The sequence below is a fragment of the Cydia amplana genome, chromosome 20 (assembly GCF_948474715.1).
Source record: "Cydia amplana chromosome 20, ilCydAmpl1.1, whole genome shotgun sequence".
Lineage (NCBI taxonomy): Eukaryota > Metazoa > Arthropoda > Insecta > Lepidoptera > Tortricidae > Cydia > Cydia amplana.
The window spans coordinates 9,112,859-9,125,917 of record NC_086088.1 but is presented as its reverse complement, the minus strand read 5'-3'; the positions used below and the strand labels follow the sequence as shown (position 1 = coordinate 9,125,917).

The following is a 13,059-nucleotide window of genomic DNA, read 5'->3' as shown; positions in this document are numbered from 1 at the left end:
TATAATTAAGTTTTTAAATTTACCTCCGACGTTTCGAGGACGGCATTGTCCCCGTGTGGTCTCGAAGAAGACTTCTATAAAACCCATTTAATTTATTTTACGGCACAATGGGCCTGATAAATATTTCACGAGATAATTTCATCTGGCGGTAAATCGTGTTATCTATATCTTCAGATGCCGTTAAGATGTATCTTCAGGCGGTATGATATATTCGCGAGAATCGCGGGTACGTGTCGTAAAATGGAATAAGGTCGGGTGATGTGTGATTCTGGAGATATGAGTAAATAAGGTTTAAAAGCTTTTTTCGAAAGTAATGGAAATTATATTATATTTTAAGATAAATAAAATAATCCTCCCTGAACCTAGTTTATTCTGCTCTGCTAGTAAGTAGGTACCAAATATTTGCCTTCGTCCTTTAGAGTTTGGTAGTGTTTACGATTATGAGTAGGTATATAAATTTCTAGCAAATGTATAAATATTTAATATTATATGATGTATGCACAGACCACACTTGTGCTTCTTGTGGGGCCCAAGTGGACAGGCTTGGCCACCACGGCCTTTCCTGCTCCTCGGGCGCCGGCCGCCTGTCTCGCCACGCTGCCCTCAACGACATCCTTAGAAGGGCTCTTGTCTAGAAGGGCTACCGCGAAAACCGAAATTCGCAAATTGCGGGGATCTTTCTCCTTTACTCCAATGAAGGCGTAATTAGAGTGAAAGAGAAAAATCAAAGTTCGCAAATTGCAACTTTGATTTTTGCGGTTATTGCCCAGGGAATACAGACGACGGGAGCGATGTTTATATTTATATTATTACAAGTGGGTGCTACACTAATTCCAAATATTATTATATGACATTCATCCCAAGAGCACTTACAATTCATATTCATAGCCGCAGCCTGCCGTACATACGGCGATTATGTGCTGCTTTCCCGAATTAGTGCGTATGTCGAAAATTTAAAGTGCCACATGTACTGTAAAATGTTATACGATACACGTGCGAATAGGTAATTCGCAACTCGTGTCGATTTAAAACGCTCCCTTCGGTCGTGTTTTAATTTGTCGCCACTCCTTTCAAATTTCCTCTTTTCCGCACTTGTATCGTAAATAACTATTGCTTTGGACTTTTGAAAATGATATTTTGACATTTGTAGGAGACACTAAACTACCGTAAATATTAGACAGTGAAAAAAAAAGGCAAAACTGTACCCAAGGAAATAAAACTGGCAAAAAAACTGATATAGCTGGTCAACCAAATCTTGTCAGTAAAAAAAGGCACGAAACTCAAATTTTCTATGGGACGATATCTTTTCGCGCCTACATTTTTTAGGGTTCCGTACCCAAAGGGTAAAAACGGGACCCTATTACTAAGACTCCGCTGTCCGTCCGTCCGTCTGTCACCAGGCTGTATCTCACGAACCGTGATAGCTAAACAGTTGAAATTTTCACAGATGATGTATTTCTGTTGCCGCTATAACAACAAATACTAAAAATAGAATAAAATAAAGATTTAAGCGGGGCTCCCATACAACAAACGTGATTTTTGACCGAAGTTAAGCAACGTCGGGCGGGGTCAGTACTTGGATGGGTGACCGTTTCCTTGTTTGTTTTTGCTTGTTTTGCTCTATTCTTTGTTGATGGTGCGGAACCCTCCGTGCGCGAGTCCGACTCGCACTCGGCCGGTTTTTTTTTTCAAACCGCCTTTTTCTACTGTCAAGATCTGGTTGACCAAGTATATTTTACTTACCCAAAAACACTTATTCCACAGGACGAAATCAGCGTAGATTGCCTGGATTTCAACAAAAAAATCCTACACACGGCGTGGCATCCGCACGAGAGTATCATCGCCGTAGCCGCCACCAACAACCTCTTCATATTCCAGGACAAGTTCTAGCCTTCGCCAACCCTGTCCGAACCTTCCAGGCACTGAGGACCTTATTGTCGGGTAATACGGCTCAAAATACAACGAGGTTCTAGATGTACCTTAAAAAGCGGAGACCTTCAGTTTTGAGCTTTATCACAAAGGTTTAGAGTTCAAAATGAGGAAGATACAGTGCTTAACAGCCTTGTATAGTTTGTAGCTTTCTAGTAGAGCCCGAAGGCTTATCCTATTGTCTATTGTTCAGTAAAACCGCACGTGCTACTTACCTGCAAAAAAGGGTCCTAATTATTCTATTTGGCACCTGAGCGCGGGCTAGTCCAACGCTCAAAAAACCAGTGTAGGTGCGCTCTCCGATAACGCGCCTTTGTTACGCATCTCGATGACACATTTTAGACTGGTTCTGTAGCGTTCGACTCGCCGGCACTCAGTAACCGAAGTACCGATTTTTTATGCAGGTGGTTGTGGCACGTGGCACGAGCGGTTCTTCTTAACAATAGACAATAGGATTAGCCTTCGGGGTCTATTAGAAAGCTACAAACTATAACTCTGAATTCTTGGTAAAGGCCTTAGTTTGAGCCTTATCACAAATAGGATTGTAAGTAAACCTGGTATTTATACGTCTTACGTGCGAGTTGATATGCCCTGGAGGCAAAAGCGTATTGTTGGATTATGGGAAGATGGAAGTTTGTCAAGAAATGAATTACAACTGTCAATCTGTCAAAAAGGCTGCCAAACCCTTGGGTAACCACACATTTTGATGAACTTATCTATTTATCGCTGAAACCTGTGAGTACGATGAGAGTCAAATAGATGTGACGAGCAAAAGTAGCAAAATATCTGAACACATCCTTATTTCTATGGTAAGAAGGGTGTTACGATATATTTAGCCACTTTGGCCGTCGCTATCTATTTGATGCTGACTGAACTCGCAACCACAGTTTGCAATGCTATGACGTTATTCATAAACGGCTGCCAACTTAATCAGTTGATGATCGTTTGTCCCTATCTGTCGTTATGCCATAGAGAGGGACACGATGATCATCAGCTGATTAACTTAGCAGATGTTTATGGATAACGCCAGTACTTGTTAAATATACGAGATACTTTCATGACACACCTGAACATACTAGAATGTCATACCTAGTAATAACCCGGATTGCTTAAATAGGATTGGCGGAACAAGAAAAATATCTACATTAATATCAAAGAGAATCTGCAATAGAGGCGCATTGTCAAAGTAAATTATTAGCCACAGTAAATTTACTGCCATCTTTCGACAGAAGATTAAAACTGTTACGCCATTTGACTTTGATCCTTATTCTTTCACTAATATGTGTTAATTTGTAAAAAAATAACGCCATCTACTCGAGACTAGGCCAAAGGTATGGTGTAATCTTTTCGAACGATGGCGCCATACCTTTGGCCTACTGTCAATGTCAATGATATTTAACAAATTAACACATGTATATCAGTGAAAGAATAAGGATCAAAGTCAAATGGCGTTCCAAAAGTTTTAATCTTCCGTCGAAAGATGACAGTAAATGTACTGTGGCTCACATAATTTACCATGACATTAACTCTCTATACACTCTATTATCTTTGGTAATGTTAAGGCCTGATCTTCCTCTGTGTAACTCGAAGCGTGAACTAATAACGGTGTCGATAAGGCAGGTCAGAAACATACGGTAGAAATCGCTGTGGTAGCTATCAATCCGTCATCTTACATTGGTCCTCTAGTTTTAACGACTATCTCTTTCAGATTGTGTGAGTGTCATAAGACGAACTTGTCCCGTCATTCAGGGGATATTTAAATTTAGTAGTCACTTTCCTCTACAAAGCGGGACAACGCTGGGATCGGCTACGAGCGTAGCGCTACAAAAACGTTGTGTTACATTGATATACGATAAAGTCAAGCCCCTATTTATATGGTAGCATTATCTTGCCTAGAGTTGTGATCAGAAATGAGATTGGGATTAAATAATACTAATACAATCTCAACCAAAAATACTTCTTCAGATAGAAGTAATGTGCAAACTTTCAAATGGATTAATGGAAATAACACCCATGTCCATAAAAAATAACCAGATATTTTCATACAAAAGTGTTAACATGATTTCCACCTCTAAGAGCCACCCCACACTGGCGTCTCCCGAGCGTCGGCGTCTAGTTAACTCTATGGCTGCTGCTCGACGCAACGTTGGCGCTCAAAAGACGCCAGTGTTAGGTGGCCCTAAAACTAGTCATCGATTTAATCTCCACCAATGAAGTTGCGTTTTGACAGCTACCACTGCAGTATTGTTAAAAAATATCTAGTGCATTGTATAGTCGACATTCGTTCTACTTAGATATAGTGCGACGTGAAATAGTAGAAATATAAAATGGAACAAAAAAAAAACATACTAAATTATTGCATTTTACGTCAAAAATGTGACAGGTACGTAGGAAGTGGCGCCCTCAATAATTTTCTACAATTTCTTGTCGGACTATAAATCTTCGCTCTTTTGTAAAGAATTTGGCGTTTGACACATTGCTTATTGGCGATCTAAATGATATGATACACAAGTAATTATTTTTGTCCAAATGTATTAGGCCTTGTCTTGCTGTGGCATTAGCCTGAAATGGCGTCGCTGAAAGACTAAATTAGACATTACATCAATTGTCAACTATACAATGTTCTAGTACCTAGTTAGGATATAAGTCCGTTAGTTAAAATCTGATATAATTTATACGCTTGTAATAACTTAAGGTTCTAAGCGATTAATTAAGTATTTATTGTTTAATGACACCATAAGGTGAATTACCTTAACCGAGTAAAAATGAGATTAGTTAGGATTATCAAATAACGATGCTTGCTGGCTTGAAATGTATGGAGACTTGCAAATATTTACCAACGACCTCATATACTACACTACAAAGAGCGGATGTAGAACATATGACACTAGTCGCGCAACAAAAGAAAAAAAAACCTTTCTAATTAATACTTTGCGACTTAATAGACAGTTGTGTCGAGCAATCGATCAAAAAATGAGATTTAACCCTTTATAAGGCATAAGGGTGTCAGAAATTACGCAAAATTGAACCCTATCACTATGAAATAAAATTCAAAATCATGTGGGAAATATGTTCCATCTGCCTTATAAAGGCTTAAATGTCAAAACTAAAAACATACTCCGGAATTGATCTCCAAAACCGTTTGTGTACATTTCAAGCGGCTAATAGTAAATTTGAACCGGTATAGCAGTGCATTGTTGCATCATGATCACATTATGCCTTAAAATAATATAATTGTACAAGAAAATGCCTAGTGTCCAATACAATTTAGTTCCATAATATGGTTTTAGGCATTGCTATGTCGAATTGAACTTTAGAAATATCAGCTATTGACGGACGAATTTCTTCAATATGTAATAGATCCACAGTTATGGCTTCCATTTTAAAATATCACAGTTATTATGGTGTTGCGAATTATAAGTGTCATTGTCAGGCAAAATGGTACCACATAGAAATTCAACAAAAATTCGACTTACAAACTGTGTGGTACCAGTAGTTTCGCCTTGAAATGTCACTAAACTTAAACCATAATGCATTGTTATTACACATTAAAAGTGATACGTTAGCGTAGAAACCCAATTAATGTTCTTTTCAGTCTTACCTCCATATATATCTATGATTTAATTTCAAAAGTCTTATTTAGAAATTAAATGTAACACTACAAATTAAATGCTGGTAATAAGTCCGAACTTCACAAATAATATGATACTTTTCAAATTTGACTTACAGCAATATAAATTTGTTAGTGATATTACCTACACATACGTAACACTTTTGTTTACACGGACACCTAACTTTAGGCTCGTGCCTTAGTGTGCGTACAGTTTTTGTTAGTCGTTTTTATTTTATTTATTATTGTACCTTTTAAAATATTTGTGATCGTTTTTTTACTTATGAAGTCGCTTAGGCATATGTGGCGTGGCTTTCGGAGACCGCGAGATGTGATAGCGTTAGTGTAAGGCCTGAGTGGACGCTCGAGTTGTGCGTGCAGCGGGGCGGGGCGTGCGGCGTGCATGTTAAACAAATGCGCACGTATAGGAGCGGCCTTAGTGCACGCTGCTCACATCACGCGTGAGTCCGACGCTACGCTGCACGCCCCGCCGAACGCTCCGCTTCGAGCGTCCACTCAGGCCTTACACTTATTCATATCTTAAGAATTCGTAAGTTGTTATGAACGCAACTTTTTAATTTCGTAGTGAGAAAGCTATTAAATGTCTTTCAATAAACAAGTGTCCAATACCCGTGCCCGTTGCTGGGTCTCATTGTTTTGCAAAATGGAATTTCCCTGAAATGTTTTTGTATCAGGAAAATGGGTACCATTTTGTCGGTTGTGAAAAATATTGACGGTTGACCGCGTGGTACCGTTCCTGGATAAATGTGCAAGGGAAAGCTTAAAACATTTTCTAGAATGTAAATATAGCGAACGAATGGAGGCCTGAATAATATAAATATAGTATATTTTGTCACAATGTATGTTAATGTACAGAGTTATATATATTTGTACTTAAATTGTGTAAAGCTTCCGTGAAATTATGTTGGAAAAAGTATTTGTGATGAATTTGATTTTTGTAAAATATTTTCTAGGCGCCTCTGAGGCCTGTGATCCATGTTTAGACTTCTGTATAAAGCGTTTGCTTAAGCCCTATCTCAATTTCAGGCACTTCCATATATTGGGATCGTTATAAAATCTCCATTTTTTTATGTTGATCGATTGTATAGGATGTGTTAAGTTTTAGTTTTTTTTTCTAATGTAAGGGGCGCAGTCAATTCCTAAAAAAACTAGTTTTAGTCTCACAACGCTGTTCGCTACATAGCCATGGCTCGATAGATGTAAGTTAAAAAAAAAACGATTTGTGATAATTCAAAAAAAGCTAACTGCAGCTATGTCTAGACATCGCTTGACAGTACAGGAATTGACTCAGTCCCGAAATATCAATGTAATATACTGTGAGTTTGTAGCGTACAAGCAAAGACATGTATAGTTGTGCGAGTGTGCGAGCGAGAGGCGACGAGTGACTGAGATAGTTTAAGTCTAGTTAATAGTTAGGCAAAAACTGTGAGAGCGCAGACAGAGAAATCAGTTTTTTTTTGCATCGAGGGATCAACGGAGGGCTTACAAAATGTGATATAATCGCAGTTGAGCGGTGTTAGTGTAAGGCCTGAGTGGACGCTCGAGTTGGGCGTGCAGCGGGGCGGGGTGTGCGGTGTGCATGTTAAACAAATGCGCACGTATAGGAGCGGCCTTAGTGCACGCTGCTCACATCACGCGTGAGCCCACAGCCACGCTGCACGCCCCGCCGAACGCTCCGCTCCGAGCGTCCACTCAGGCCTTACACTTAGGTAGTGAGACCTCGAGTGCGGTCTTGGACAACGAATTGGGAGCCCCTGGAACCGCGCCTCGCCTGCCCGACCAATGTTTGTGACACTAACCAACATTCGTTAAACGGCCTCCGTAGCCTAGTCGGTAGTGACCCTGCCTACGAAGCTGGAGGTCCCGGGTTCGAATCCCGGTAAGGGCATTTATTTGTGTGTTCATCACAAATATTTGTTCCTTAGTTATGGATGTTTTCTATGTATTTAAGTACTTATATGTATCTATATATTATATATATATCGTCGTCTAGTACCCACAACACAAGTCTTATGAGCTTACCGTGGGACTAGGTCGATTTGTGTAAGATTGTCCCATAATATTTATAATATTCGGACTAATATTTTCTTTGATCGCTACAAAAATAACTGCAACTTGAAAATATGACACATGTTGGTATCGAACGCAAACATAAACAATATGGAATCTTTGAAAGGGCTCAAATTTGTACTAACGAGTTACTATGTTTGCTGTAACGTGACCATATGTTGAAACGCATTCCAAAATTGCAGCATATTTTGACTATCAAAGAATTGATTTGAAAAGTTCTACAGAACTTGAAAAGGACTTCGGTAAGTGGTCACAAGCATTTGGTCTACGCAGAGCTAAACTTTGAATTTTAAACCAGTGAACTGGCAATATGTACACGTTTTTGTGAATTTTATATGCTTGTCACTTTATTATACACAGTTATCCGTCTGTTGTGCTCGAGAGCTTTACAATGCAATAAATGCAATAATGTTGAATGTAGTAAAAGCGTCAGTGCGTCTATTGGTATTATATCCTCAAATGAAGCCAAATATATTTCCCACATGATTTTGAATTTTGTTCCAAAGTGATAGGGCTCAATTTTGCATAATTTATGTCAACCTCATGCCTTATAAAAAAAAAATGACTAGTCTTAGTCCTATTATATTTGTATAGCATCGTCAGGGGGGTGTCACTCCGCAGTTTAGGTACATTTGGCCGGCGCGCCCATCGGACAGGCGTATGGCAGTGGGCTGCCGCTCGGCGTGCACGATAGTCGTGTCACGCGGCGCTCGCGCAAAATTGAAAATACACAATGGCTTCGAAACTTACTCCGCGAGAATCAGACATGCTATTTTCGGATAAAACATGTATGTTTACATAATCAACGTTTGTAATTCCTACATATTTATCTTAAAAACAATAAATCAGTGGGTATAGGTATAAAAACTTGTCAAGTGATAACCCCGTGCCGATACTCACAGCTTGGTCATAAAACTGCGGCGCGCAAAGGAGATTCACGGTTCGTGCGCGGTTATAAGTTTCAATTTTGCTTGCAGGCGGCGATATAGGTGTAATTTTATACCTAAACCTGACTTTTGTGAAGGGGTGAATTTTCTGTACGGTAGTACTATTAGTTATTCTGTGGCATCGTTCATAACCATTTAATTGACCCCACTATGAGAGAATCAATACAGAATACATATACTGAAATCTCACTAAAGTGTCGCCACCTACAAAAATAATGAGGAACACAACCAAGTACATTTAATATTATTACGAGTAACATGTCTGTCTTTATTATAAACCGCAACGCAATAGTGTACGTGTACTTTAATTTAGTGACCGCCATAGCCGACAAAGGTTACAGTGTAAAATGAACTTTAATACATGCTGATAAAGGTTACTATTGCGTTTATATTAAATTGTCATAGCAGTCAAAAGGTGCGTAACATACATATTTGTCGAGTATAAGAAATACGCGCGAGGAAATAGCAATCCGTTCGCGAATGGCGTTCGCCAAATTTGGACGCACCACCCCTTTAACGCGGTGTCAGAAATTATTCAAAATGGAACCCTATCACTTTGCAATAAAGTTAGAATCATAGTAAATTCCCTCTGCCTTATAAAGGGTTAAAACATGTTTTGCTAAGTATATTGTCAATAGACGTACTGTCACGATTGAAGGACTGTCAGTATGTGCCATGAGCGGGGCGCGGCGTTCCCACGGGAAGTGTTGTTGAATCCAAAATATTTCCTATAATATAAATTTTTATATCTGATTGGTGTGTTTTATTTGTAGTACTATAACGTACCCAAAGTTATGTTCAAATAAAATTAAAGATTTATGAAGTTAACAACATAATAGTAGTTTATGCAACAGTGATATAATAAGGGTTCTTAAAATTCAAGGGTCGAAGTTACAAAACGAGACGTAGTCGAGTTTTGTAAAAAAAGACCCGAGAATTTTAAGAACCAATTATGAGCTGTTGCATACATTACTTTTTCTATGACAGCTGCAGCAAAAAAAAAAAAAAAGAGTTATTATTAAAAAAAAAGAGATTATTAAAAAAAGAGTTATTATTTAAAAAAAATTGAGTTATTATTTAAAAAAAAAAGAGTTATTATTGTAAATGAAAACATACCTCTTTCAATCAAGATGATCGGAACTTGTATCTTTAAAAAAAATAAAGCAGTTGTATTATACTCATAAGATGACTGCTAGCAGTCATCTTATGAGCCTATAGACAAAGCATTCAAATGACATTGCTTTAGATATCACTGTCAGTCATTTAATTGACACATTTAAGTGCTGGAGTAGAAAAATAGGTTTTTTCTACTCCCGTACTTTTATTTGTCATCTTATAGTTGTCAAGACAAGTATTTAGTCTATTCCCTAAAAAAGTATTTGTGCATACACGCAGTATCTTATTGGCACTTTTACAATACTTCGTGTAATCACTACTTAAAAAATATTGAATGAAATACATTGTTGCCAACCTAATTTTAATTGTCATCTCTGACAGATGAGTGAACCATAGACATGTTTTTTTATTTAATTCATTCTTTTCCCGCCCGTACCCTCCATTCTTTGCTACTTCTTGAATGAAAAATATTTGTTAAATTTACAATTTTATTTCAAAGTGCTTGGTCGTAGAAAAAGCATTGTATGCAACGTTGTTTAACTGAGTCAAAAAATACTCGTGGCGTCTTTATTAACAATTTTCGGCTTCGCCTCAAATTGTTACTCACGCCACTCTTTTAAACAACGGTTGCATAAAATACTATTTTAGTATGCTGGATTTTTAACGGTCTTCCTAATGCGGTGTTGTTTTACGTAAAATCTAGAGTAGGTACCAAAAAAAGAAATTGTGTATAAAAAATATAATTTGTGTTTAACCCATTCATGGCCACGAACCGCCGAGCGTACACAATACGCCAGGCCACCATACAAATCGTTTTTAGCTAAAACGCATGACTCAGCTTATGGGTCTCGAGCCTGGCGCGAACGGTAAATAAATCGCCGCTTATGAAGCCGGCCAGTTGGACAGCATTATGCAACATTTTTACTAACCACCGATTTTCTGTGCCTATCAAAAAAGAAACTAATTATTGCAGTTTGTAGGAGTGAATATTTTTACTTTCTACAAGCGTTTAATGTCTGACCAAGCTACGTTGGTAGCAAATTTTATAGCCCAGCCTGTGCAAGTGTTCATTTAAACGTCATAATTTCATATAAGTATGACATTTAAATTACACTTAGGTACTCAGCCTGTGCTATCAAAATCGCTGCCAACTTAGCTTAGTCTGATTCTATTTAACTTGCCGTGTTTTTTGTTGTTGTTTTTTGGGGCAAATCTTGGAAGTTAAATTAGAACCGTTTCCCGATTTAGATGAAATTCAACAAAGGTGAGTTCAGGGTTCCAGAATTCGTAGCCAGGTCATTCGGATGAAGCAGGTTCGGGGTCCAGTTCATAGCACAGTCGGTCAGGTTAGGCGGGTTCAAATTCCGGTAATCCATAGCCATGGTCACAAAATACGAAATCACTAAACAGCACAGGAGGAGTATAAAGTCGCCAACGAATAAATTGTGACTAAATAATATTTTCCATGTTACTCCAAAATACATCTCTAATAGGGGGGATGGGATGAATCACATCTTGAACTCTTGTGACAAATACCACATGAAAGATAATACCGCCGCCGCCGTTCGGATGCATTCCTTGTTTATTGTCCAAGTGTGTCCGATAAGCTTACACCTGGTCGGTCATTATCTTTGTTTTGGTAAACGCCATTATATTAGTAACAATAGAGAACTTAAAATGTATTATAGTACTTACTTTCTAATCTGCCGTAGAAACCACGATGTTTGAAAAAACTTGTAAATATTTGTCACAAACTATTTGTTATACAATACATATTAGTTAGTGGTGACTGTTTCAACCGCCTTGTTCTATATTGAAACGAAAAAAAATTATCTTTAACATCATTGTATCAAGTAGGTAATTGCCTAAGATACAATACAACGATCACCAAATATTATGACATAAAAGTACAGTGGGAAAAAATCCTCGTTGCCTTACCCCTCATACAAAACAAAATATTATTATCTTGGTTCCTACAAATTGTTGCTTACCATCATCCAAACAGTAATCAGTTGTAAAATGGTACAATATCAAACAGCTTCAACATGAAATAAGCTTTAAAACCAGCCAATAAAGTTTATTTTAGCCTGCTACGGAAACATTAGCAGTTTTTACAAGTAGCGCCAGGCCACGGTGACCCATACCTTGAGCCCTGTCAATAACTTCTGAAATATATATATTTTCTGTATTTTTTCAATATAGATTTTTCTGTTTGCTTGCATGGCATTATGTATCTAGAATTTCAGTATATTTACTATATTGCACTGATAGTAAACCAAACTTGAATATTCGAGACCCTGTTTTCATTAAAAAAAACGTGTTTATAATTTTTATCCTAATATGCCTTATAGAAATGATTGTTAGCTTATATGTTACTTACGTTATTACATCAAATTACGTTTCGTTTAAGTTTAAATCAGAATTTATTCAGGACTCACATGTGAGTCACTGGCCCTGCGGAACTGTTTGAGCATGACCCATACGCTGAGTCGCTGGCCCTGAATGGGTTAACCGCTTTAAAATAAAAAGGAGGTTCTCAGTTTGACCCGTATGTATGTATGTTTGTTCGCGATTATCTCGTGCTTGGCTGAACCGATTTTTCTTAACGATAAACGCTTCTTGTGCTAGCAGCAGACGACTTAGTGCCACTTGCACCATTCCACTAACCCGGGGTTAACCGGTTAAACCTGGAGTTACCATGATTACCAGTACATTTTGACACGGGGTAATGGTTTAACCGCTTAACCCCGGGTTAGTGATGGTGCAAGTGGCCCTTAACAAATAATATAATTCCACTTTTTTATACTTTTATAAATAAGAACACCCAACTACCACACACTTGTTAATTTTGTTATTAAGTTTAAACAGCTGGTTGTTGACGCCACATGTATTTGTTTTTTCTTATACAGAGTGCTTCCTGTAATAGGAGCAATAAATTAAACTGTAGGCTGTACTCCTCAAACTGACCAACATTTGTTCAGCAACTTTTGAAAATTATGAATCCTTTAGACTTCCTCTTTTTCATACAAAATAAATATTGCCTTCAATGTACGCTGACATCAGTGTGTTTGACGTTGCTTGTCACGCTTTAAACATAACAAAATTTGCAATACATTGCGTCTTAGAATAAACTTTAAAGTGTAATAAAAATCAAAACCTTCGCATTTTTATCACCTGTCACGCTATGCATCACTTTCGCACTTACATATTTGTTAGAAGGTGACAGCCATGGTGACAAGTCATAAAGAGCCGGCCATCTTAGCCCTACACTGACTTTCACTGAACAAAGTGTCATTATAAACGTCAATTTTATTTTATTTCTTTTATTTCTCTCACTTAGGTTATTTTATAATATTAAGTTATTTA

General features: G+C 37.8%; 1 protein-coding gene and 1 long non-coding RNA gene across 5 annotated transcripts in view; both read left to right on the top strand.

The window, feature by feature from the left end:
- Positions 1-1,967, top strand: part of LOC134657462 (protein phosphatase PP2A 55 kDa regulatory subunit) — a 75,517-nt gene extending 73,550 nt beyond the window's left edge. For all 4 annotated transcript variants that reach the window (XM_063513022.1, XM_063513026.1, XM_063513024.1 and 1 more), the window contains one exon: positions 1,765-1,967. In XM_063513022.1, coding sequence (XP_063369092.1) covers positions 1,765-1,890 — 126 coding nt within the window. In that variant the 3' untranslated portion in view covers positions 1,891-1,967. The remainder of the gene's footprint in view (positions 1-1,764) is intronic.
- Positions 1,968-5,544: 3,577 nt separating this feature from the next.
- Positions 5,545-7,054, top strand: LOC134657642 (uncharacterized). The gene is made up of 2 exons (XR_010097641.1): positions 5,545-5,870; positions 6,060-7,054. It is a non-coding gene; the product is annotated as an uncharacterized LOC134657642 (long non-coding RNA).
- Positions 7,055-13,059: the final 6,005 nt, after the last annotated feature.